At 47.1% G+C, this 27,576-nt stretch overlaps 1 protein-coding gene across 1 annotated transcript in view; it reads right to left on the bottom strand.

Annotated features, from left to right (window-relative positions):
* Positions 1-1,979: 1,979 nt before the first annotated feature.
* The window catches only part of ERCC3 (ERCC excision repair 3, TFIIH core complex helicase subunit), a 31,433-nt gene continuing 5,836 nt past the window's right edge, over positions 1,980-27,576 (bottom strand). Inside the window, exons 4-12 of the mRNA XM_019553564.1 lie at positions 26,709-26,913; positions 25,318-25,632; positions 22,969-23,153; positions 19,345-19,547; positions 15,451-15,547; positions 15,143-15,260; positions 10,152-10,270; positions 3,721-3,873; positions 1,980-2,827 (exon numbers count right to left, since the gene is read on the bottom strand). Of these exons, the coding sequence (XP_019409109.1) occupies positions 2,693-2,827; positions 3,721-3,873; positions 10,152-10,270; positions 15,143-15,260; positions 15,451-15,547; positions 19,345-19,547; positions 22,969-23,153; positions 25,318-25,632; positions 26,709-26,913 (1,530 nt within the window). The 3' untranslated portion in view covers positions 1,980-2,692. The remainder of the gene's footprint in view (positions 2,828-3,720; positions 3,874-10,151; positions 10,271-15,142; positions 15,261-15,450; positions 15,548-19,344; positions 19,548-22,968; positions 23,154-25,317; positions 25,633-26,708; positions 26,914-27,576) is intronic.

The raw sequence follows: 27,576 nt of genomic DNA, 5'->3' as shown, positions 1-27,576 counted from the left end.
CACAGCTGGAGTACTGCATCCAGTTCTGGGCGCCGCACTTCAGGAGGGATGTGGACATCATGGAGAGGGTCCAGAGGAGGCCACTCACATGATCCAGGGACTACAGGGCAGACCCTACAATGAAAGACTGCAGGACCTAAACCTGTTCAGCCTTCACAACAGAAGGCTGAGGGGGGACCTGGTGACCGTCTATAAACTCACTAGGGGAGACCAGAAGGGTTTGGAAGAGACACTGTTTCCCCTAGCGTTCCCCACCCCATAACAAGGAATAACGGCCACAAGTTGTTGGAGAGTAGGTTTAGATTAGACATCCGCAAGAACTACTTCACAGTTAGGGCGGCTAGGAGCTGGAACCAACGTCCAAGGGAAGTGGTGCTGGCTCCTACCCTGGGGATCTTTAAGAAGAGGCTTGATGCCTACCTGGCTGGAGTCATTTGAGTCGAGTTTTTCTCCCAACCAGGCCGGGGGTCGGACTTGAAGATCTACAAGGTCCCTTCGACCCGACTTCTATGATTCCATGACACTGGCATTTCATAGATTTCATAGACATCAGGGCTGGAAGGGACCTCGAGAGATCATCAAGTCCAGCCCCCTGCCCAAAGGAATTTGTGAGATGATCCTCCCACTTTATGGGATGGAGTTCAACGCAGACAACTGCAAGGTGCTGCATCTAGGGAGAAGGAACCAGCAACACACTGATAGGCTGGGGAACACCCTTCTCAACAACACGGTGGCAGAAAGAGATCTTGGGAGTCATTGTTGACTCCAGGATGGATATGAGCTGCCAATGCGAGGAAGTGGTCAGTAAGGCTACCCGCACCTCGTTGTGCATCTACAGATGCATCACAAGCAGGTCCAGGGAGGTGATCCTCCGCCTCTATGAGGCACTGGTCAGGCTGCAGTTGGAGTACTGCATCCAGCTCTGGGTGCTGCACTTCAGGAGGGTCCAGAGGAGGCCACTCCCATGGTCAAGGGGCAGCGGGGCAGGCCCTACAGGGAGAGGCTGAAGGGCCTGAATCTATTCAGCCTCAAGAGAAGGCTGAGGGGGGACCTGGTGGCCGTTTACAAGCTCACCAGGGGGGACCAGCAGGAATTGGGGGAGGCTCTGTTCGCCTGGGCACCACCCGAGGTTACTAGGAATAACGACCACAAATTGATTGAGAGCAGGTTCAGGCTTGATATCAGGAGACATTATTGTACGTTTAGGGCTGCCAGGCTCTGGAATGGGCTCCCAAGGGAGGTGGTGCTCTCCCCTACCTTGGGGGTCTTCAAGAGAAGGCTGGATAGATACTGGCTGGGGTGATTTGATCCCAGTGCTTGTTCCTGCTCAGGGCAGGGGGTCGGACTTGATCTGTTCAGGTCCCTTCCGACCCTAGAAAATATGAAACTATGACCCTGGCCCTGCCCTCCAGTGTCTGCGACTCCACCCAAATTTGTGATCTGCAAATCTACTAAACGTACACTCAATCCCATCATCCAAATCGGTGGTGCTCATGGCTGGCCTGCAGAGCTATGTCATTTGGCCCATGGGGGCCCCCTGAGGTCCAGACATTGGCAGCAGGGAAGCAGCAATTAACACTGCCACCACTTCCTCACCTCCAAATGTCTGGACCTGGGAGAAGAGCCCTACAGGATGGATAATGTGGCCCTGTTATGCTGCCGCGATAGCCAAATCTGGGCACGCAGGCTGTCCCCACGTGGGATCCTGCCTCTGGACTAACCCAGTGCTACTCGTCCAGCCCACAGGGCCAGACAGTTGGGCACCACCCGTCCAAATGATTAACAAAGCTATTAAATAACAACAGCAGATCTATTTGACAGTGCTGCCGGTAATCAAGTATATCTGCATTTAAAGGCAGGGCACTCAAATCAGCTAATGTTCAAACGGTAAGTTTTGCTGAATACTAATGTTCTAGCATAACTTACCAACACCAAACAGAAGGTTACTATGGTTTTCTTGCACCATCAATACAAGGAAACACATTTTAAGGGAACATCTTTTATTTCAACCCCGTCTCATCATTAGTAGTAACACCAAAAAAAATCCAACATGCCAAACAGATTGTGGATTAACTTTTTAAAAACACTTTCTCACATTTATTCCAGTGAAGAAGCCCTCTTCAGATTCTCTCTCTTGAATCACTGATTAGGGCATTCCCTACCAATTTGTAACTTACTGAAGCTAGGTTAAGTTACAAGTGTAAAATTACTCTGCTTCCTATGCCAAAATATGATATATAAAATGCTTTTGTCAGAACCTCCAGTTCAGGGAATGACTTTTATTTAGGCATTTTAAACTTCAATATTCTAGTTGAACAAGCATAGTAAGGTGACAAATAAAATTTCAGATACTGATACAAACGTCATATACAAAAGAGATCCATTTTGCAGAATTTGCTTAAGTGGTCTCTAAATTCAACTGATAAAAATAGAAGTTTCATTTATCACCCTGGAAATATCAGACAGGTATAACCAGGATTCAGTCCTTTCACATCTTTTGCTGTGGCTAAAATTAATCCGTTCATCCTTTCGGCCTCGCCCATTAGCATGGACAGCTTGCTAACTATACACGTATCTACACAGCCGCACATTAAAAGAGTCCTTTAACAACCTAGAACTATTTAAACTCCGTATTTCTAGATATGGAAATAAAATAGCTCTGTAGTTTAACTAAATGCCTCTGTATTTCACATCACTTCCTGAAACGTTTGAAAAGTGGGTGGATATGCTTATTGGAGGCCGCCTTGCTCCGTGAGGAGTGGTATTCCATATAAACCGTGTCGTCTGCTCCAGACATGGAACTCATTGTGCCTGCACGCCGGGACACCTACAAGAAAGGGGGGAGAAAAAAATCACAGTTCCTGAGTAACTATATGCATCACCCCCACAACTGCCACCAGACGTCGGAGTAGCTAGATGCGATGTAGTGTGGGGACTGCACCAATTTTAATCTCAAGGCTCTGGACACACACAGGTATCTTGATCACTGGCATAACTCAAACTAATCCCGTCTTCACTGCTGTACCAGTGCACCCCTCAACCACAGAAACTCTTTACACATGCATCAAATATACACCTCTACTTGCTTAAGTATAACTAAAACGATGGATCTGAAGACCTCTCAATGGATTCAGAATTCACAGGGCATTCCAGCATATCATTGTTCAATCAATCTTTAATTACGAACGTGGTGTCCTTTTAACTCGGGACTTAGCAATGCCTTTCAATTTGCTATTTGGGGCAAATTATTTTATATTCAATGTTAAAAAAAATCCTGAAACTTCTCAAGAACATATGGAGGTGGTTCTCTTGATCATCCTAGATAATTGGCCCTCTGAAGTCGAACATTTACAATGTGATGATTTCCAAGAACAACAATGCACTTGGGTAGAATGTGTACTTTATAAAACAATTTGCTTTGGTGAGAATTTAACACCCAGCAAAATCCATATCTGCCATCTGTCTCCAAGAGTGCAGAAATAACAAAGTTTGAATTTCCTCACGTGTCTCATTTCTCTACACTGCTTTACAGCTACCAGAGTTAGGACCTTGCTAGCCGTGAAGATTAAATGGAAGTAAGGGCATGTTTCCAACAATCTGCCTGTGCAACTGGCAGGGAACTGTGACACTGCTGCGATGCAGAATTAAGATGAGAGGGGCAGCCTGACATGGTGGTGTTTGTTGTCACCGGTGTAGGGACATGACAACCTTTCTGCTTACCTGAGATGACTTGGAGCCATACTCCCCAGCTACCACCTCTTCCTCAGCATCCAGGTCAGATGCTTGCAGGACTTTCTGGAGAAGCTGCTGCTGCTCTTCTTTGGATGAAAACGAAAGGTCTTCTTCTTCCATGCCTGCAAGCTTTGTGATCACCTGCGGGACAGAACGAAGCAGAGGATGCAATTTCTCCCCTTCTGGTTGAATTAAAAAAAAAAGGTATAATCCAAGCCAAAGAATATCAATCGTGCTTCTGTGTGAGCGTTGATAGCATACCAGCAGTCCTAACAGCGTTGATTTACTGCTAGTAAAAATACAGGTCATACAAAATGAAAGATATAGTCCATCTGATCTGCCACATTCATGTAAAGTCAAGTCTTACCAAGGCAAGAGGCAGAAGCGTAAGCCAATAGCTAAGGACTGAGAGAATGCCTCATTTGGCCCAATGCTTTATGTGCCAGTATGACCAGATAAGTGTCATTTACCCCAGTTACACATTCAGACCAGTGGAATTTAAGATCATGCTTTCATCCTTTGGAGTTACCCGTTTATCCCTGTTCTGTTAGTTTTCATCATTATTTCCAATTTTCCTGGGACGTGACCCAACCTGTCATTGTAGTGAGAATTTCAACATACACCCTCCCACCTTGATTAGGAATAGTAAAGGCAAACCACTTAATTAAGTTCTAAGGATCTTGATTCACTTTATACACAGGACGATGCTTGTAAGACCCAAATGGTCTCTCCCATTCTTACGTCTCTATACATTTACTGCCCAGCACATGAATATAAATCGAGCACAATCGAGTCTTTTTCCAGGCATTTTAATACTTCATTAGAACAGATGCAGATGCTAAATTGCCACTCTCACCCCAAATCCTCCTCTTTAGAAGAGCTGAATCAGAAGCAAAGTGATACAAAACCAAACCACAGCGCAGGTTAACAGATTAAAAACTGGTCAATACATTTCAAAGTGTAAATGAAGAACCATTATCCAGCAAGCGTGTTTCTGGTGGTGTCTCTTTTTAACATTTTAATCACTAACTTGAATAAAAGTCATCACTGATAACATCTGCAGATAACCAGGTAAGGGGTAAAGAAGAAGACAGGTCACTGCCACAGCTGACTCGGATCAGCTGGCAAATTGGCTGCAGGCAAACAAGGTGTTTTTTTAGTGCTTAGAAGTCAAGGTAGGTAATCAGCTGAATAGGAGCTCTCATGGTGTTGCTGTGCCCAAGAGGTTTAATGCAATTTTGGGATGTATAAAGAGTGGGATTTGAAATAGTAACCTCCATTTCACATCGGCGTGGAGTACCACATCCAGTTCAGATGTCTGTGCTTCAGAAAAGATATCGAGTGACTGACAGTTGAACTGACTGATTGATGGACTGAACTGTCCCCTGGAGTGTCTCACAGTACAAGGCATGTTTTCCAATCCTTTAATTATTCTCATGGCTCCTCTCCAAACCATCAAGTGATCAACCTGTTCGCCTTATGGAGGAACACCACCGTATCAGTGTGAGCACCTCTTTCTGCAATGCGATGCACCAGGAGGGTGTGCTGCGAGAACATGGAGTTCACTGAGCCTTCTTGAAAGCACGGAGGCAGAAAGGGATCTGGGAGTCATGACTGACTCCAAGATGAACGTGGGCCGACAATGCGAGGTCACGGTGGGCAGGGCTAACCGCACCTTGTCGTGCATCCACAGATGCATCTCGAGCAGGTCCAAGGAGGTGATCCTCCCCCTCTATGCGGCACTGGTCAGGCCTCAGCTGGAGTCCTGCGTCCAGTTCTGGGTGCCCCACTTAAGGAGGGATGTGGACAACACGGAGAGGGTCCAGCGGAGGCCACTCGCATGATCAGGGGGCAGCAGGGCAGGTCCTATGAGAGACTGCGGGACCTGGACCTGGTCAGCCTCCACAAGAAAAGGCCGCGGGGGGACCTGGTGACTGTCTATAAACTCACTAGGAGGGACCAGAGAGACCTTGTTTAACCGAGCGCCCCCCGCATAACAAGGAATAACGGCCACAAGTTGTTGGAGAGGAGGTTTAGATTAGACATCCATAAGAACTACTTCACGGTCAGGGCAGACAGGAGCTGGAACCAGCTTCCAAGGGAAGTGGTGCTGGCTCCTACCTTGGGGGTCTTTAAGAAGAGGCTGGATGCCTACCTGGCTGGAGTCATTTGAGCCCAGTTTTTTCTCCTGCCCAGGCAGGAGGTCGGACTTGAAGATCTACAAGGTCCCTTCCGACCCGACATCTATGATTGTATGATTCTATGAGCCTTGTGGCTGATGTAAAGGCAGTCAAGATGGCCATCTCAAATGTATTTAGTTAGTCTATAAGGTGCATCTCTACCCTGCCTTCCACCCAGCTTCAGACGAACACAGCTCTCTGATGATGCTCAGCCAGAATTCTCTCTGCTGCTACGGAGCTATCAGGATCAACGTGGGTGCACATTACCCTGAGAGGGGAGGAAGGAGTCAGTGGAAATGCAGACAGATTAGTACAAACTGAGGATCCTGAGCTCAGGCCTCTTCTACAACAAGGCCTGGGCACTTATCTTTGGTGCCAAGCAGTCTATAATAACAGGATTTTCCAAGGAGAAAATACTGATTGCTGAAGAACTCTGTCTTCACTTGCCAAATCACTGCAGTCTCCTGGGAGAGGAACGCCACTGGTGCTATCCCGTGCAGCTGATACCATGCCCACGAATGGACTGCCTCAAGCAAGCCAGGGTGATCATAAATGAGCAGCTATACCTGTGGAGGGGTCAGGTGTCATGTAAGAACTTTACCAGGCAGATTCTCACAACAGGTAGGAAGACAGTACAAACTAGTCTGATCCTTTAATTGTTGAGCTGTTGTCCATGAAACAAATATCTTCTTGGAGCCATCAGTACCCAGGGCCTGTTCTGGGGGCCTGACTGCCAATTCAGCAATGACAGGATGGAGCTGGAACAGGTGTTCGTGTGCCTGGTCATCTGATGTCTCACAGGGTGATACAGTTTCATTAGCCAGCCTCATAATAAACCTAAAAAGTCTACCTAGTGGTGTTGTGGGCACATGACAATGTGATTATAAGTATGAGACAGGTCTGATTCTGGATAACAGAACCAACATCAGCGACTAAGTCAACGAAGCAAGATCCAAGCTGGGGAAATACAATTTTGCTGATCTGGAGTTCAAGGAACTTCTGGCCTCTACTGTCTTGTGGGTTGAGACCATTAGGCCCAGTTGTCCAATAGGAGCAGTAAGACATTCAGGCTGGGGTGACTTCTTGACCGAACTGGTCTTACAGCAGTATTTCAGTCCAGTTTTGGGCCGTCCACTACAGAAAGGATGCGGAAAAATTGGAGAGAGTCCAACAGAGGGCAACAGAAATGGTTCAGGGACTGGGGCACCGGACTTGTGAGGAGAGGCCCAGGGAACTGGGCTGATTTAGTCTAGAGAAGAGAAGACTGAGGGGGATTGAATAGCAGCCTCCACCTCCCCGCAGGGGGGTTGCAAAGAGGATGGACCTGGACTGATCTCAGTGGGGGCAGATGACAGGACAAGGAGCAACGGTCTCAGGATGCAGCAAGGGAAGCTGAGGTTGGATATTAGGAAAAACTCTCTCACGAGGATGGCGGTGAAGCACTGGAACAGGCTCCCCGGAGAGGTGGTGCAGTCTCCATCCTTGGAGGTGTTTAAGTCCTGACTAAACAAAACCTCGGCTGGGATGATGTAGTTGGGGCTGGTCATGCTTGGAGCAGGGGGTTGGAGTAGAGGTGACCTCCTGAGGTCCCTTCCCACCCTAATGTTCTGTTATTTGTCTAAACCAATGCCTCTCAACCTTTCTGGACTCAAGAAACCCCTCACTGGACTTGAGGCACCTTCTACAACTGCTGTGAGTTCAATGGCACACAATTTCATAAACTAATTTCTAAATTACAATGCTTGTCTCCTTGCAAAGGGGCAGGGAACGACCTAGGCAGGGACAACCCTGAGTATCTGTGTATCTCTTAACACCTCACTTATCTTACACCTCGTGGCACCCTTTCAAGGATCTGGCGGCACTCCAGTGTGCTGTGGCACCCTGGTTGAGCATCACTAGTCTAGACAGAAGTGCGACAACAGTGAGGTATTCAGGGAAGACTCTCAGTGCTGTGGGGTGACTAAACAGAAGCAACAACCACTGGCCTTGGCTGCACTGTAAATCTCAAACCATCTGGGGCCAAAAAGAACAGTGTGGAGGTATGAACCACGGAGGAGGCTGCAAACCAAGTGAGCTGGAGAGAAGGAATGATGGGCACTGCTAGCATTTCTGTCCAAAATCCAAGCAGGCTTATGGATTTGTTCAGTCTTCACAGGTCCAGGATAGGATGAGACACCTGCCCCTTTTTCTCTGGAATATCAGGAGCAGGAGGGAGAGAACAGGAGCTGAAGCCTCTTCTCCTGGACTCTGGCAGCACCTGCTCTATGGCTCCTAGGTGAAGCAGGGATGCCACTTTGAAAAGGCTGCTGCTGAGAGTAGCTTGATATCTTCTGCCTTGCTTGTCTTTAGGGCACAGATGTTAATGCCCCACAAAGGAAGTGCTGCTTTGAGAGCTGCCATCATCACAAGCACCAAGTCCGTGGTTCACAATGTTGTTTGGACTTGAGGCACCCCTGGCCAGACACGAGCCCCCCTTGGAAAGTGCCAGCTCTTAGTTTTCACTCTTTTTTTGACTACAGAAAAGTAACAGAGCAGATTTTCTGTTGCAAGAACTCAGGAAGACCAAACTCTGGATTTCTATTTGAAATCTTGGGGCTTATCCTGTGAACCATGTATCCACACCTAAAAGTGGTAACACTGCCATGGCACCCTGGTTGAGAATCATGGCACTAAATAAAGAAATCTGCACACCTACAAGGCCACACTTCTATTGTACTGTGCACCTCCTGGGAATACAAGAAGCATGAAGCTACTGGAAACAACCACAATGGCTATGGATGTAAGCTGCCGTGTCCGACGCATCCACTACTCAACCGTTATGCACGCCTACCACAGCATGAATGTGAACAAATACTTGAACACTGATATAACCCAGCCGGCTCTGGGTAGCAACGGTGAGGCTTCCGACTAGTCTTATAAGAGTCAGAATGTATATTTTCAAATCTTTTAAAGAAGTATTTGATTTGTAGAAGAGAGGAAATGCCATGCTAAGGACAAGAGCTGAAAACAAAGAGAACAAAAGTGCCTAGCACTGAAATAGTCATTTTAGCCACAGCCTCAAACATACATGTTCGAGCTACGGTTCACTTGGCAGACCTTCTCGGCAATGCCAAGAAGAACTGATAAGGGAAGGAAACTATCACCAGGGGTGACCACCAGGATCTGGGGGAACGTTTGTTCACCAGAGCGCCCCAAGGGATGACGAGGTCGAGCGGTCACAAACTCCTGCGAGACCGTTTCAGGCTGGACATAAGGAAGAATTTCTTTACTGTCCGAGCCCCCGAGGTCTGGAACAGTCTGCCAGCGGAGGTGGTTCAAGCGCCTACACTGAACACCTTCAAGAGCAAATTGGATCCTTATCTTGCTGGGATCCTATGACCCCAGCTGACTTCCTGCCCCTGGAGCAGGGGGCTGGACTCGATGATCTTCTGAGGTCCCTTCCAGCCCAAATGTCTATGAAATCTATGAAGTACAAAAAAAAACCCCAGCAACTTTCCTTTTAACAGGCAAGAAGAGGGAGAAGCAGGGGTGCTCAGCCCCTGGCCATGGAGCCATGTTGGCCAGTCTACAAGACCCACCCCCCATGGAACCAAAAATGTGGTTACTGCTCTACTGCCAAATTTCCACTGCCAACTCTGCTGGCTAGACTGCATGGCCCTGCACCCTAGACAGGTGCACAAGGGGCCAAGTGGAGGCAGCGCGGAGCTCAAGCAGACCAACAGACCAGCCCCACAGCACTTGTTCAGCTTGTAGGGACAAAAGGTTGAGCACTGCCAGTGTAAAGCATTCACAGGACACTGATACGTACCCTGTCACACACAGCAACGAGGAGGACAACCCACTGAGGACACCAAGCAAAGTGTTTTACTTGAGTCTCCATTCTCCCACTTGCCTCATTGCTGTTTGCAGACACCCACTTTCAAGACACCTACGGCCAGGTCACGGCCACCCCATTTATATGGGATCAAACTTCCATGTAATTGTACTTCCTCTGCCCCTCTCCCCAGCTGCTGGCAGTCAAAATGCTGCATCCACAAAGGCTGTAAAATACTGCTCCAACCCATCCTCAAGCTCAATAAAATACAGTGTTGTTATGGCAACAGCTGTTGTTGCCAAGTGCCAATTGACAACAATTGCACACTTGACTATTTTCAAAAAGTATTTCATCTGTTCAAATTCCCAGCCTCAATGATCTGACCAGCACACGTTAGCTGTGCTCCTCTTAAAGGTGAATATTACCTTGAAACTGTACCCTTGATCCACCAGAAATCTTTGTCGCTTGGTCGAATAAGCCATTTCCTGAGTGTCTTGCGATACCAGAGAATAAAAGAAGGCATTGTATTCCTCTGCCACGGTCCCTAGGAGACAAGAGACAGCGGATGATTAGTTGGCTTGAGATTAGGACGCTGAACCAAGGATAAAAAAAGACTGCACCCAGAGCAGGTGTATGGCTCTCATTTTAACCCAATCACTTTTCTGAATATGCTTTAAAGATCAGCGGCGTGTATGCCTGAAGGTAATATGAGAAGTTGTTAAGTGCAGACACACGTGCATGGAAAGTCTTACTGCCTGCTGCTGGTATCTGCAATGGCAGCAGCCAACAGGAGATGCTCTGCAGGATCTAACTCCGCTGCACGGGTGTTATGTGCGCAGCTTGTTGCCATATTACATGTACCAAACAGGGTGAAAACAAAATGAGATGAACATCGCGTGGGTGCTGGCAGAACACAGTCAAGCCAATACAGAGGGAGAGTCTTAGGGCCTCTCTATACTTGCAGGTAAAGGCCTGATGAGATCTAATCCATGATCTACACCATCAGGCCTCCTACCACACCACACGCACAGGGGCAGGAAGCACGACTGTGGGGTCACGCATTAGATTCCACTGCACCTTACTGACAGTGCAGGGGGAGCTTGATCCAACCTCCACCAGCACTGGCAAGAAGCACGTTAAATAAATGTGGAAATTAAAGCCAGACAGCAACCAGCTATGAAGTTCGCACACATTCTGGAGGTCTAACTTTATAGCTGGTTGGACCCTTTTATGGCATGATGGGTACCCTGCACATGTAGCTGGTCTTAAATGTGCAACAGCTGCAATGTGTGCGTGTGTGTGTGTGTGTGGAGGGAGGGGGGTCCCTTACTAACTGAATTGGAGACATCTGCTCAAACGTGGCACAGAAGCACGGTCTACTGAAAATGCAGAATCGTGTATGCTATACGTATCTGTACGTGGGCAACAGGCTTCATGGAGCAAAGGGAATAAAGCAGCATCTCCAGAATCTACGGTACCACCCCAAGTTTCACTACCAGTGACAGGGGCACGTGCCTTCCAGGTGGACTTTCAAGCCCACACTGCATTGCATGAACCCTATGCTACGGGATCCACAAACTGAACACGAGGTACTTTGCATGTGCTCTCTCCAACCAGCCAGCAAGATCTAGGAAACCAAGTTTAATTTTCAAAAGTAGCATGGGTGCTTTTAAAAGCACTGCCATTTAAAGAGAGAAGCATTTAGGGTAACACTACAATATCATTTTTATGCTAGGATCTGGGGTTCAATTGGTAAAGAAAAACCACAAGTTCCCTCCAATTCTTTACATACAGCTAACTGTAGTCCATTAAATTGAACTGCATTTGCTCCTACACAAATCTTCACTAATAGATGTGGCATCCTTTATTAGTAATAAATACATACTTTCAATGCAACATCAGCAACCAACCCACATGCTACGTGCTGAAAAAAGAACTATTTCTCCCCACTAGGCAAAGTCGGGGGAGGGTGGGGGGGTGGAATAAGCTTTGCTGCTGTTCCAGAAAAAGCAAGAAAACCAGGCTCTGCAGACCAGGGTGGGGAATTCAGTGTGACAAGGGTCCTCCAAGGAAATAAATGCCTTGCCAGCAGTTCCCTCAGTATTTCAGGGGGGCTCCAGCTCAAACGTCTCCATGGGCTTGACCTCAGCAGACAGGCACAGAGAAAAATGCTTCCTCAAGAAACCTCAGTCCCAAATGACTTCGGGCTTTGCAAGCTAAAACCAGCACCTCGACTTGCTCCTGGAAGCTCACTGCAAACCAGGCTAATCCCCAGACACTGATCTGACGTGCTCCCAATGTGCAATTCGACTCCCCCAAAAGACCTTGGCATTCAGCTCTTGCTCTAGCTTCTCAATGGCCCAAAAGATGTTTCCTCCCACTGCCCCCGTGCATTACAGCAGTCCCTACTTGTGAGGTGAAAAAGGCAGAAATAACTTTGGAAGTCAACTGTGGGCAAAAAAGATCATGTTTCTCATGTGAGGAGAAAAGTGAAAGAAAGACTCATCACTACAGCTGCTACCTGGCCATCTAGGAGCAGTCCAAGGTGCCCCCTCATAGGCACTCTCCCCAGAGATGCCAGCCACGGGCCACTGAAATTCTTCCAGTTGCTTTCTCTGTCTACTGCAGTGTGTTGGCATCACGTCACAGCCAGTTAAACTCTCATCCAAACCCCAAGCTCATGTAGGAACAATGGTACCCTACGGAGAGACCCCTTGGAGCAAAGGTCGCTGGCCTCCATCCACTTCTCAGGTTCTCTTCAGACAGTAGGAGAAGCGTTCAAGATCTACAAGCAAGTCAAGGCTCATCAAAAGCACCCTAGAGCCTTGAGAGGCAGCACGTGCCGAGTCTTCGTCCACGGCTAAGAAATCACCGACTAGTTCTACGTGTGCCCTTTCTGCTCCGGGCAATAGCACAGCGCAGTCCAAGGAAAACTCAGTAATCAAGAACTGTCAGAGCTGCCTCGAGACAGCCTTCACCGTGACCCTCCCCAGGCTGCCCGTACTTCAAGCTGGTGTCTTGAACTCGTGCCTCACCACAGTTTATGAACGACTGACCCCATATGGAAATCCCAATTCCAACCAAGGATGGACATACCCCCGTGGCTGGCCTCCAATTCTCAGCCTGAAGCAGAGAAAGCCCAGTGTTCCTCCCTCAACAACCTCCATGTGAGACACCAGCAGGAATCCCAAGAAAGCAAAAACAATATCTGTCTGCAAAGTAACGTGAAATCCTTTACCAGCGTTACTCAAGCTGGACAGCAACTGTGGGGATTAACCACATTGCCAAGTCCTCCAGGCAGGTCTTCTGTGAGGGAGAAGAAACTTTTGCTCGCTTCTACAAGAGCAGCAACGTACAGCTTTAACACAAGCATGAATGCCGCGGATGCACCTCCTTCTACCTTGTGGTATGAAATTTAAACTATGGTGAGCTGCAAAGGCAAGATGGGTGGAGCTGGCATTTAAGAGTCAGGGATCACCTAAGCCCATCACCGATTAGATGCCTTCTAATTAGTTAGGAAAATGGGAGTCCTCCACTGCAGCCAAAAGCATAGACTTTTTTTTTACCTCACATGCGTATGAAAACAGAATGGTCTTTCACAACAGAAAACAATGTTAATACCCCAAATTAAGTTTGATGTTTCAGGCAATTCTAAATGTTAAGCACTGAATTACTTAGAGATTTGCCATTCAGAAGTTTCTAGGCTCCAAATCCAGAGCTCAAAGAATGACAGTTTCAAACATTAGGATTATGCTGTTCCAAAATCAATTTGACAATGTATCCTTATAAGCCTTGCAAATAAGCTGATCCCATTTCTCAAGCTGAAAGTCATGCTGGTGGTAGGTACCAGTCTCTCCTTCACACCTCCTGAGAAGAAAGGAGGAGATCTGGAAAACCAAGTTCTGGTTCAGGCGTTTGGAGTTTCTTTCTCCCGCCACCAGTGATACGGGCCTAGTGGCCCTCCTGCTAGCTCCGTCTGAAACCAAATGCTCAGGGGCCAGTTCAGTACCAAAGACTGTACTAGCTTCCAGCCACCAAGTCCTCCCCCACCTGAACACAGCGATAAGAAGCCAGAGGGACATCAAGATAACAAGACCATTACAACATGCTCCGAGGAGGAGGTAAAAAGAACAACAGAGTCCCCACCCCCACATGTGGAAGCACATAGGTGGGAAAGCCCTTAAGCCAAGAGGGAGGGAAAGCAAAGGAAAGGTTTTATTAAAGAGACTGCTGGGAAGAGAATCCTACACGTGGTCTCACTCAGCATTAAAGGAAACACAGATTCACTTTCTCAAGTTGTGGTGGTGCCGTCCCATGCCCTCTGCTGTGCACTACACAACCTACGAGTGCTATATAATCCCAGCTCCACATCTAGGCAAATCTTTGGCCTCTGCAGATGTTACCAACAAGATCGCTGGCTGGCTAAGTTTGACAGGAGTTTGTTACGGTGGACACCTCACCTTTAGGCACTGCAAAAAGCCCCATCTTCTTGTCTCCCAAAGTTCACCAACCCCAATATAGATCATTTAAGTAACTCACTAGCAACGGCTCTCTGTGGGGAAAAGTGTTAGGTACCAGAAACTGGACTGGTAAATTTATTTTAAGCTATAATATATACACCATAGACCCCAGCATGCAGTGGGGGAGGAGTTGGGCTCTCCATTTATCACCATTGAGACTGAGGAGGGGCAAAAGGACCTTGGGTCACCCTGTACTAGGTGCTGTACAAAGAACAGCAGTCCCTGCTCCGAACAGCTTACAATCTAAACTGGTGCCAGGGAGCTACACAGCAGAAACGAGGAGAGGGCAGTTCATCGGTCCCCACTGTACCGCAACATGCCGGAGGAAACAAACCGGCCCTTTAACAGAGATCTTCCTGGAACCGAATGTGACTGCATCACGTGTCTGGGGCTGTGGCATCAATACTCTGGACCTGGACCTGGGCCCACAATGGGCAGGGGCATCCTCGAAGCCATTCACTTGAATATGCTCTTGAAGAAAAGGCAAAAGAAGCAGGAGAAAGGGCAAAGCAGGGACGTGGGGTGATGGCACTCCAGCAGGGACACTGAAATAGGGCTGAAGGAGAGAAAAGAAGGGAAGTGGAACAAAAATATGAAGGGGGAAGACTCACTTCTTGGCCATGGTAAAGGAAAAAAGAAGAAATCTATGAGAGGAGGGTACGTAGTGGGAAACACAGGCAGGAGGGAAGACAAGATGGCTCCTTAATGCGACAGATTTAGGATGCCTTGTGACTTACACACATGGGACTGGCCTGACTTGGCCAATGTCAACACAACAGCAGTTTGCCATATGGCACAAGTGGAAACCGTATGCGGCACCAACATTTCAGGGTTCAGTTTAAATGATTAAGAGTTCCTGGTCCCAAGGCCCAGAGCCCAAGAACAACCTCATTTACCTTTTTTGGCTCTCAGCACTCGTCCCAATCTTTGAGCCTCCTGTCTTCGAGACCCCCCATGGGACGAAATCTGAATCAGAACATTGGCTTCTGGCAGGTCAAAGGATGTGTCACCTACCTACAATACAGAAGCAGCCTCTGAGCAATAAGCTATTTTCCCACAGTAACAAACGAAGGCTTAATGAACAACAAACCTGGTGAGGTGCAATAAAAGTACATCAAAAATAAGAGAGCACGTGTAACTTACTGTTTCTTTAAAATACAGTCTCTTTCAAGGTGATGCTGTCACACTGAATGCCTTCATTTACCTTGGAAATAAAGATGGTGTTGATTTTTGGGTTATGCTTGAAGTTCTGCAGGATTTGCATCCTTTCCCCTTGCGCAGTGGGACCATATATATAAGGTCTGAAAGGAGAGAACAGGTAATCAGAGGCAAGGTAATCAGAGCAAGACTTCTCACAGCTGTTTGTTCCTAGGTGCTCAGAGACTCTGGACAGGAGGCATGAGACTAACTCTGCCTACATCCGTACCAGAGAAGTGCACGATTTGCTTAATTACATAATGCCATCCCAAATGCCCTGCTCACGCTGGAACAACACTGGTTAAGGGTATAAACTGCACAGCGTCTTTCCATCACGTCATCTAGTTCAGAACTACCTGTACTTTAACTGCACCAGAAACAGCGAAGGGGAAGCAGCTGTCACAGAACTGTTATTAAAAGCCGTGAAACAATGGGAGCTAGCCCGCTGCTGCACTGTTACGCCACACGAATGGGATCGTGTACTTCCCAAGCATGGTCTGCATTACATTTGGATAACTGATGCACCATGGAAGTGCACAGCTTTTCTTCAACCCACAGACTATGCAATAAAAGAGCACAACATATACAAATGCTACCTTTTTGAGGTCAATATAAAAATGGAAGTAGATCTAACACGGCTTTGCTAACCCTTTCACCTCTTGACAGTAACCCTGCCCAACAGGAGGCTGACTCGCCACCTGGAGCAACCTGATCTGCCAGAGGTAGATGTCTTTCCATTCTCTGCAGAAATAATTCCTGACAGTTGCAAACGGTGCTCATTTGATGCACGCCGATGGCACTGCAGATCAATGGACTGAATATATCTGCTAAGCCTACATGAAAGATGGGAGGCAGCTGTTTAAATACAAAGGCAGGGCTTTTTTGTTCCACAAATCCATTGAGTCAGCACATGGACAGCTGTGTCCCTCTTGGTTTTTCCTGGTTGAATCCTTAAGAATCTGAGTTTCCCTTCTAATGAAAGCCGCAGTGCCTCAAGATGGATGTTGGAAATTCTTGTCTCCAATTACCTCTGGAGATCAGGTGGTGCGACCAGCTTGACATCCACAGTGCCTTATGGACGTAAGCAGCAGTTTGGCCTTCCCCAGCAGAGCAGCAGCCAGACTTCCCTAGCAGGCCTGGCCAGTGCACACTCAAAGGCTGACAGAAGTGGGAAGTGCCTTTGGTCTCAAGGTGAGAGCAGCAAAGGCTACCTTCTTCACATTGAAAGGACAAACGATAGAGGAAAGAAATGAGATGCTCCAATTCTTTGTGCTTGTAGATGTGGATTGCCCTTCTCTTTCAGGCTTCCAAACTACCTTGCATGACTGTTCACGCTCCCTTTTATTAACCACCCCCACCCCCCAAACAAACAAACAAACCAACCCTGAGCTGAGTTTGAGGGCTGGCATATATCCCAGCAAGAACAAGAACCCAATGCACAGCCTGAAAGTCTTCTGCATCTTGCCATCTGACTCCCTGGTGAGGGCTTTCTAAATGCCTCCTCGAGAGCAAGCTTCAGCTTATTTCTGCGTCACCAAGCAGACCAACTCTCTTCTAATCCAATTCTTCTACTTATCGTATTTTATTAACAATCTTCTCTTTGGCTGTGACTAACAATGAAACGGCCAACAGCACCCAACCCGTTTAAACAGTCAACTGGTTAGCGGCACTCTGTAACCGTGTCGGAGCCAACAGTGTATGGGGTCCCTTACTTTAAGCTTTCATTTATCATTTTATTTTACAATACAAAAATGATGCTTTCTTTAATCCAAACTTTACACAAAACATCTCACTGCTAAGCTAGAATTAAAGCACGTGTACCTTGCACATCTATAAAGAACTGCTTCCCAAGACGACAGAGCTGGTCAAACATTTGCCCATTTTTCCTTTGATTGAACCCGTTAAATGAAAAATCAAGGATGCTCTTCCTCCCCTGGCCATACCTCACTTGGGATTATAGTGATGAACTAATGAGCAACAGGGCACTCCGTATCCAGGACACAACACAAAATGCTGAATTACAACCAAAAGTCACAGCACGGCATCTCCCCACTCCTGGGGAAATACCAAGCCTCAAGGATGCTTTTACACTCAACACACATCTCAAACCCATAAGGCCCAGAAAGGCCTGACTGAGATGTGACAACTTGTAGACGTAATGATGATCCCATGATCATATGATGCCTCCCAAGAAGAGGCATCATATGATCTAGAACAGGGGTGCTCAATCCCCAGCATGCAGACCAGATCTGACCCGTGGAGTCATGTCATCTGGCCCACATGAGGACAGAAATGTGGCAGCGAGAGCAGTGACAATTAACACTGCCACCACACCAATGCCAAATTTCCAAGCTCTATGCGGCTGGATCCATCCCAGGGCCTGTGCGCTGGATCACACACAGACTGGATAGGGCCGGTGGACCAACCTGGCACCGCTGATCCAGCCTGGGGGGGGCGAACAGGTTGGGAAGCATGGATCTAGAACGGCCTGGGTGACAGGCCAACTGCTAGGACAGCAGGATTAGAACTATTCTGAGAAAAGGGCTCTAACCAAAGAGGAGAATCCTTCAAGACTGCAACGCTTCTCTCGTGGTGCTGACAGCTGCATGACCACGGGATCCTCTCCAAATCTGAGGAGTGCTATGCGGAGGAAGAAGTCACTTGAAACGCAGCCAAACAAAGACACAGTAGTTCTGCCATAAATCTTCTCTTACACCAGTTACCACGCATCTTCCCAGTCTATCATTGTACAAGCTGCTATTTAGCAGACAACCACCCAGCTTTCCCTACCCGACGTTTTATTAATTATTTTCTATGGAACACTGCACAGCATTAATAGCATTCCAGAAGCATCATTCTAGCTAATCTCTGTCCAGCCGGGTTTAAGGATAATGATGAAAGACCACGAGTTCTGAATCTGGAAATCTTCCAGCATTGTTAGCCCTGCTTATTATTTGAAATCACAATGAGCAGGAGTATTCAAATGCCAGTCAAAACTCATGACAAATTTTGGAAAGGGATAAGGAGAAAGTTTGTTTTTTGGGCCAGAAATGCTACTGGAAACTCCTTGGACAACAGAGGCTTGGAAAGTCAAGTGCTGTCTCTGCACCACTTCTAACAGCAAAGGAGAACCCAATGGCTCCAGTCTGGGGTTGTGACAAATGAGCTGGCTTCCCTGAATCCACTCCTGGAGAAGGACTGTACACAAGGAAGAGACCAAGAACTCTCCTCGACTGTCCCCTCTCCAATCCTGCAAGAACGCTGATGCTGTGTAGCGAAGTTCAGATGGGCTTGCTCTTTGCTTCTGTACTTGGACCACATGCAAAGAGCCCTTCCAAGGCAGCACAGAAGCTCACGGGTCTCTTGCCGAATGGTGCTACCATTTTGTTTGTCAGCCATATCCCGTTAATGCCTGGAAACCCCAGCATACCAGGCATGGCACAGACTATGTGAGAAGCCTCCCCTCTGTGCCCCTCAAAGTGAAACATCTCAGTTTAAGATGAGTCTGCCACAGGACCTGAGCGGGGGAGGAAAGCAGGGAAGGTGCTGAGAGCCCCGAAGATCCTATGGGCCAAGTGCTCCTCATTCATACGGGGGAGAGATTACAGTACGCAACAGTCACAGAGTTCACCGTCCAAATAACCCTGCCTTCAGCCACTTCTCTTGATCCCCAAACCATTTCTTTGCGACTACTACTATGAAGTCTCCACACAAGTTTAGGATTCCTCTGTGGCAGGCACTGAACACACAGCTCACCTTAGAATAATGCCACCTACAGCAACACGCACTGAAGTTCACCTAAAAAGCCTGCTGCCATTTCCTATTCGCTTTTCTTGGACAAATGCTGGAAGTGAAATTTGTGAAATGTGCTCCCAGGAAGGAACAATTCATTATCACTTACTTCCCCAGCCTGATTGCATATTCCTTCAGGGCAAACACGTTGTCAGCAAACACGATGATCTTGTCATTCCTTCGCTCATGAAACTTAATCAGGAACTGGCACGCCCTGAATTTGTTTGGGTTCATGGTGTAGAGCAGTATCCGCTTCTTTGTTTTGATGGCGACGTATTCTCTGTAGAACTCGGGAGACATGGGGCACCAAACCTAGACGTTTGGGGGGAAAGAACCAAAACAAATGAATACGTGCAAAACTACAAAAGTCTCGGTTTTTCTTTTTAAACTTTAACGGTTAGATTTGAGAGACAAATATGGTCATGCGTCCCGACTTCTGCGTAACAGGCCACAGTTTCACCTACTGAAGCCTGCCGCGAGCCCAAGCATTTCCTTTAGGAATCCACTGCGGGCCTAACAAGTCGTGTTCGGAGGGTCTCCCCAACCACTGCTACAGCACTGGGTAATGTCTTGAGTTCCAGGGTCAGCTGAAAGACATGTCGTTTTTCACACTGTAGACAAAAGCAAATAGCCAATCTCCTTTGTCACAAGCCCATACCCTTTGTGAGGTGTTACTGAGGAAAGCTGCTGCCCTTCTGAATGTGTTAGTCTCTAAGGTGCCACCCTGCCCCATCTTCTGCCTGACTTCATACTAAACACAGCTACCCACCTCTCTCTAGTCTGTATTATTACAGATCATCAACAGATTTTGAGGACCTTGCCTCAAATGTAGTGGTCCTACCTCAATGCTAAACCAGACTAGAAACTCATAGTCTTCTGCTCCACTCAGCAGTGCCGCATGAAAGTGTTAACCACACTAGCAAATGAAAACTTGGTTAGTAAGTCCTGTCAGTTAAGGAAGTTTAAAAACAAACCTGCTCAGTCATGAAGAGCACCAGTAACTAAGCCCAACGTCTGCATCATGGGATGGAAGATGTGGCTAAAAAAAAGTTCTCTTAGCCTTTTCCTGGGCGCAACTTAACAGGCAGGCCACAGTAACTGGGGAAGAAGCTTGCTGTCTCACCAGCCTGGAGGAACGACGAGGTAAGTATGAAGTAGACTATTGCTCCTGCCCACCCCTTGCATGAAAGGTAAACTTTCTCGTTCCTGTGAATACTCCCAGGAGGAAAAGGGAGGATGAGAATAAAAAAATGTTTGAAGACAGAAGATTTCAAGAGCGCAACACAGGATTTGCTGCCATCGAGCACATCAGCTTCTGTTCGCACACTGACTGGAGTGTCTAAAACGGCCAGAGCTGAGCGCTCATCCCCATTAATCTCAGCAATTCAGAGGTTTGCAAATGTGCCTTCAAGGCCTGACCTTTCTATGGCAGTGGGGGGCAATCCTCTGAAAACAGTTACTGGAAATAGTTATCAGCTGGCAGAAACCCCTAATGAGCACTCACCCTGAACATGCTGCAGCCACTAACATAATTTTACATTCTGCTCCTCACCGTGTTGTAGGCGGAAAGGGAGCACCTGGACGAATGCTAGCGCTGCCCTCTATTGTTACCACAAGGTAAGTCGGAAGTCAGGAACAGCCCCGCGGCACCGTCAGCCCAGAGCAGACTGCGCCAGGTGTGAAATGACACCCCACCTCTGCACAGCGGGAGGAGGAAAACCAGACTGGTGCACAGGGAAAATGCAAGCCTGGTCTAGGCACAGAAACTTGCCCGTTCCCACTGTTAACATCTTGTCTTTCTTAGAATACAGATCCTAAATTAACACCCCCCAGAAGTCCCACACATTAAAGAACATGAATTTGCACAAAGTCGCACAGCACGCCTGGAGAGCTCACACTACGGTACGGGTCTTTGCCCAAGGCAAGTCGGGAATGACCAGGCAGGATACAGAGCAAGTAAACTCTGCTCCTGAAACCAAATTACCTGCTCATGGCTGAAGTGACATTGCCAGCTCGATTCATTGTCACTTGATGGGCTATCTAATTGTTCATCTATCTAGAATGGCCATGAAACGGTCATTCTTTTTTTCAAAAGACCTGTCACTTTCTAGCATTTTATTTTTGCAAGGGGGAAAAAATGACTTATGCCAGGGAAAATGCAGACAACTGAGAACTAATTGTGTGTGTTTTCAGGCCTCTTGGTCAGCTTTATTGTAATCTTGTAGCTAAGCAGATACAAGAAGAGTCTGGCCAACCGTGTTTTAATGGAACAGCTCCAGTAGACAGGATAGGGACATGTGTGCTCCAACCTGACTGCCCTCCCAAGAGCTCAGGAAGGAGAAGATTAGTGAAAGGATCAAGAGCTTTGTAGACGGGCATTCAGTTTGCTTGGGGATTTTACCTATTTTTACTTTAAGGAGAATTAGCTTGTTTCAGAACTCCCTTGTTACAGCAATGGTCTGAGAGCTGGAAATGGAAACCGCTGTGACAGTGACTCCCTCTCACCCTCCAGTTTTTTATTTAAGGTTAAATCAAAGCAGGAGGAAGGGCGCTCTAAATTCTGAAGCCAGGGACAGGCAGGCATGCAAAGTGCTCCAAGTCCTACATTATGTAAACCCCCAAACCCACATAAGCACTTTGGCATGCAGTCGCCCAGCACCAGCCAGGGCCAGGAGAGCAGGAAACCCTGCATGCTTCTGCCTCCGCACAGCCGCACAGGACAGTGCTCGCTGGCTGTCTACCCCGCTTCCTCCTTCAGCAATGTGAGGGAAAGGAGCACTGCAGGGTGCTGGAGGATGGTTGGACGGGGCAGTCGTTTCACGAAGTGCTTCAAAATTAGATGTTTTAAAGTTCCTCTTTCCTCAGACATCACCTTTGAAGCACTTTTTTGGCTGTCAATGTTGCACTCTGTCTGGGGTGCTTCAAACAGCACGTCCGTCTGTGGCCCGTAAGAAGGAAACAGGAAGGACCCTGGAGGACTTCCACCCCACCCACCGCTGTGACTAAACTCCAGGTCTCTCTGCCATGCTCCAATTACATGAGTGCCTCGAATTTTTGAAGAAAATGTGTAAGAAGTAAGGTTTCCCTTCTCTAACATGACAGCTGAGATTCACCTTTCTCGTCTGCTTCAACAACTAAGGGACAGATCATACAATCACATTGCAATGATTAACAAAATCCAGTGACTAGAATCAATGGCCACACCAGGCTGAACTTGAAATAAAGCACTCGCATCTAACCACTGGATGAGCTTTCCCAAGGGCTGTGGTAACCACCATCCCATCTCGTCTTTAAATTCAAATTGGGTACCAGTCAAAAATTAGATCTCCATTCCACCACGTACCACCGGGCTTGCTAGCCTTGCCAGGCAGGACGTCAAAGTAGATGGTCAAAAGTGTCCCTTCTGACCTGACTACCAAGGACTGCAACACTACATCAGCACAGTGGCCTCTGCGAACATGTTTGAAGGTGGGGCCAGAAAACATCAACATGGCATTACCAGACCAGCCACAAAAATGAGCACATTAATCAGTCGTGATACCACACAATGCACCGTGCAGGAGTTATCATGAACTTAGTGATGATAAGGGACAGCCTGGCCTGAACTGCAGTTTCTCAAGGACAAATGCTTCTCTTCATTCAAGATATGGAATGGGATAGCTCTGCCTGCAAACGCCTGTAGACTGCAGAATACAGCATGGTACTCGAGTGGTAATAAAGAGCAGAGCATCACCTCAGCACACTGCACTTTGGCAATGTAACCATTGTTCTGCAGCTCCATCCAGTTGGCTTCATAGAGTTTTGGGCCAATCAGGAAATTCAAGTCCACGATTTTATCGTCCTCCCTGACCAGGGTAGCCGTCAATCCCAGTTTGCAGTGAGCTTGTACAATGGTGAGCACACGCCTGAACATTTTTGCTAGGAGATACAGAACAGAAAATTTCATTTTGGTTTCACAAATGGATTAAAAAAGACCAGCACTGCAAGGACATGGACCTTCCACCTAAAAAGATGCAGAGCTGTGTGCCACAACAATGAGCACTGTGCAAAGCAATGCTGATCCAGTTCAGGCAGGACCCTCATTTAATGGTCGTTTCAGACTAGCTGCAGTTTTTGACACACTCACAGAACACTACAAAACACAGGAGTCCTCAGATCTCTCCATTATTCCCATTGCCCCATTAGAAGAACAGACGCAGCGCTGTTAGGGGACTTGGTCTACGCCAGTGCTTCTCAAACTATCTGATGTGGCAGACCGGCAATTTTTTTTCCCATGGGCCAAGGACCGGTGCCCAGTTCAGCTGGTGGCAGCAACTGCGTGCAACAGCGCCACACAAATGCGCGACCGGCTGTTTCTTTCTCTTTCCTCACCTCGCATGACGTGACGTCACCTGGAGAGTTGGAACGTACAAACTGTGGCGCTATGACATATCAGTGTTATGCTTCTGAAAATATACGTTTTTCTTTCCTGGCAACTTGCTGCGGACTGGCAACCGGTGGGTTGTGGACCAGCACCGGTCCACGGACCGCCACTTTGAGAAGCACTGGTCTACGCCACATACCATTTCAGAACCAGATTAGAAAGGAAGAGACTTCGGGGCTTCTACTTCTAGAAGCTACTAGCCTACCACAGCATCCTCCGCCTACAAAAAACCCTGTCCTCTACCCGAGGTATTTCAAGCATTTAGCATTACGGTAGCTAGCAGCAGAGCCTATATTCTCTACCTTACTTTTAAGTCTAAGAAGGGATGAACCTAAGAGAACTAAGGGAGCAGAATATTCCTACCCTAAAGGGGCTGCCAATCAACAAACCCTTCTCCCATTTCTGCCACTTCCACTTTCCAGTATTTTCCTACTTCTCCCAAGACATAACAGTTGCATCCAAATCAACTGTGTAAAATATAACAGAAAGCAGATGCGGGATTAGCGAGGCATTTCTGCCCAGAGTGCCTCCTCATCACTAGCACTCCTTTCTTCCCTTCCATCATCCCATTCTCACCTGGCAGTTTACAAGTTACCACAAGTATTCACCATGTTTTGGGGGTGATGGTTGTAGCTGTGTTGGTCAAAGATATAGTTTTGTCATAAGTATTCACAGCATTTTATTGGGTGGAAATGGACTTTAAAAGTCTCCTTGTCTAGATGTGCGACCATAAAAAGAATTTGGTTTATGACATTTCCATCTCCCTTTAAGAGCATGCAGATCAACTCCCCTTATTCACAGTGGTACAACATCCACATGGCAAGCTGCTTTGATGAAAAGTAAATGAGCATTTAGTGGTCTTAAAGTATCTGGCTGCAGTTTAAGAGCCAGTAGCGTGCGACTATCCTGTCTTCCAGATCACCGCATGAGAACAACTCGCCCAGATATGACACTGTTACTGCTGCAATTAAGGAAAATCTAACTTTAATACAACTATTCCTCCCACTACGGAGAATAACACGCGTCATAGATTTCATAAGACATTCGGGCTGGAAGGGACCTCGGAAGATCATCGAGTCCAGCCCCTGGCCCGAAGGGCAGGAAGTCAGCTGGGGTCATAGGATCCCAGCAAGGTAAGCATCCAATTTGCTCCTGAAGGTGTTCAATGTAGGAAATGCTGCATTGCTTTGAGAGGACTCTGGGAATTGATCTTCACAGAAGGGCTGAAAAACATGCATCAAATAATAGACAAGAGGCAAGGATTGCTGCTGGTGATAGCTTTTACTGATCAAACTGCATGGTTGGGACAGACACAGACATGCTTTCGAATGCAATGCATTCTGCTTCAGGTGACCCAATTAGACCAGAACGCAATGCTTGACCTGAAGGAGAACGTATTGCATCTGCAGTATATATCTGTTCCAGCCATACAGTTTGTCCAACACAAAATACCACCTACAGAAATCCTTGCAGACAGAATCAGCATTGCTCCAACACTACCAAATAACATGTTTATATAGTTACGTTTCAAGCACTAAACTAGGAGCTTGCTAAAAGTGCATTCAATATTCTGAGGAAATGAAAAGGGAAACAGTATTAAAGAGGCACTGCGTTAATCATGGGCATGATGAGAGGGGCTTCGTAATGCTACTCCCTTACCAGGTATGGTGTGCACTTCATCAAGGATCATGAGGCCCCACTCTTGACTTTTAAGCCACTCCATTACTCTCTCTGCCTCCCAAGACCTCTTGGTTGTGTGCCCCAACATGGAGTACGTGCTAATGGCAATCGAGCACCCAATGGGCTTGTCTTTGGCATCTGAGGTGAATCGACAGATCTGGCTGTCATCTATGGTGGACCACATCTTGAACTGGGCTTTCCACTGCTCCACAGACACTGCAGAGTTGCCAAGTACCAGGCATCGCTTATGGACTGTGCATGCAGCTGTGACTCCGACAAGAGACTTGCCCGCGCCTAGAAAAAAAGAAAAGCAATCATCATTCATAACTGTCCTACAGAAATTGTCATGCTCAAAGAAAAGTGAGAGAGAAGGGAGGAAAGAGACTGGAAAACAGTTACTCATGAGCTCAGCTGGAGAAGGACAAATTTCTTGTTGTCTGTGGCTTTAAGAATTAAAAGACACAGGCTGTGCATACAAACAGGTACGTACAAAAACCACGCTTCCATAAGGGGGCCTGGCAGAAAAGCCAGAAAGGCTCAGCAGAACCACAATGAATGCACTTTGCAACAAGACGAGCCGATTTTACCAGTTTCTTCATTCCAAAGCTACTGTTAGACGTGGCTTCAGTAACCTTTTATTTAACTAGCATCCCAAAGGCTCCTTGCATCTCTCCATTCCACCATCCCCCAAGCTCTGCATGTTCTTCACACTTCCCATCCTATTTCAGTAATACTTTGCAAATATCCCAGCTCTCCATCGTGCCAGCTCAACATGCCCTCCACCTTCCTACACCATCTCCTCCTCCCTCCTTTCCCTCCATCATACCAGCGGATATCTGTACCTTCGTTCCATCCCAGACTCTCCTCAGTATGCCAGATATGCTATAACAATCTCCCATCTCCCCTGCCACCAGTTTCCTGTTCTCCCCTCCGCCCCCAGTCTAAGTAATTCTCTGTGTAGTTTCTTTCCCACTTCCTTACACTTCCATCATTTGTTGTCTTTCTTTCTGGGAGACAAATTGTCAAGGGTGTTGACATTCTTCAACCTGCATTGAGTGGATCAGCACAGCTGAGACAGAGAAGCATTTGTATGTTGGAAGGAATTAATGTTTGCTGTGAATCAGCTTCCTGAACAACTGACATTAGCAGATGCAGGGGAGCTGGCATATCTGCTAATCAGATGCTCTTGCTTCCATTTCCCCTTCCCATCAAAACAGGCAGTGCTCTGCCCACTTATATCTAGAACCTTTCTGGAAATTTTAGAACTGATCTGATGCACTGCTCAAAAGTTAGCGCATTACAAATGTAAGAGCGCCACCAGCTGTGGGAGATGTCACATCAGTCAGCCAAGACACACACGAGTAACTCACCGCACGGCAGGACAATGACTCCTGATCTAGCTCGCCCATTCCCAAACATCTTCCTCAGGCTTTTCTCTTGATAAGGTCTGAGAACAGCTGTGGGTTTCAGGTCAATATTTATGTCCGGATTCACTGAATCATTTCTGAAGTCATACTCAGCCAGCAAGGGGTATTCCAGATGAATGCAACGCTTCTGAAGCTCTTCGATCATTTCCTGAAAAGGAAAGAAAGCTTCAAAAAACAGGAAGGATTACACTTCTGAATCCTGCTGATTTTTTTTTTTTGTTATATATACCCACTGTTTATACAGGACCTGTGTAAAAGCAAGTTTATTTTGCAACCCTTGCTAGCGGTTTAAATGTACCTCCAAGAGCTTTTCTGGTGACCAACCCAGTAAAAAACCCCAAAACAACAAGATAAGTATGAAGAAAAAAAAAAGGGGGAGAAAGTTGCCTGATAAATGAAAAAGTAGGATATTCAAATCTGAGGGGTTAGCAGTACAGTCCTTCTGAGAGGGTCTCTTTCACACGACTAAGACAAATCTACATTGTGAGGTAGCAAGGAGCTGACTCTCCAACAAAAACCTAAAACAGAGCCTCTGCTGCCCATTATTCAGTCAAAGATCAGCACCAGCTACACATCTGGTATTTATGAAATCTTTACTCCCCTGTAATAATTATTTTAGCGCAATGGCATGCTGATTTAAATTGCTGGGAAATGGCAATAATTGACCTAAATAGCAGCAGGTTCTCTTTTTAATGCTTCCACCATTAGACTGGCCAAGTTTATGACGGATTTACAAAAACTTTTTTAAAAAGCCTCTCAACCATGGACAATTCATATCCTGCATCTGTCAGGAACTGACATGCTCTGTTTT

Source organism: Crocodylus porosus, unplaced genomic scaffold, assembly GCF_001723895.1.
Source record: "Crocodylus porosus isolate Cpor-Errol unplaced genomic scaffold, CroPor_comp1, whole genome shotgun sequence".
Taxonomy (NCBI): domain Eukaryota; kingdom Metazoa; phylum Chordata; order Crocodylia; family Crocodylidae; genus Crocodylus; species Crocodylus porosus.
Note: the sequence above shows the minus strand (reverse complement) of the source record. Positions and strands in the feature narration are given on the sequence as shown.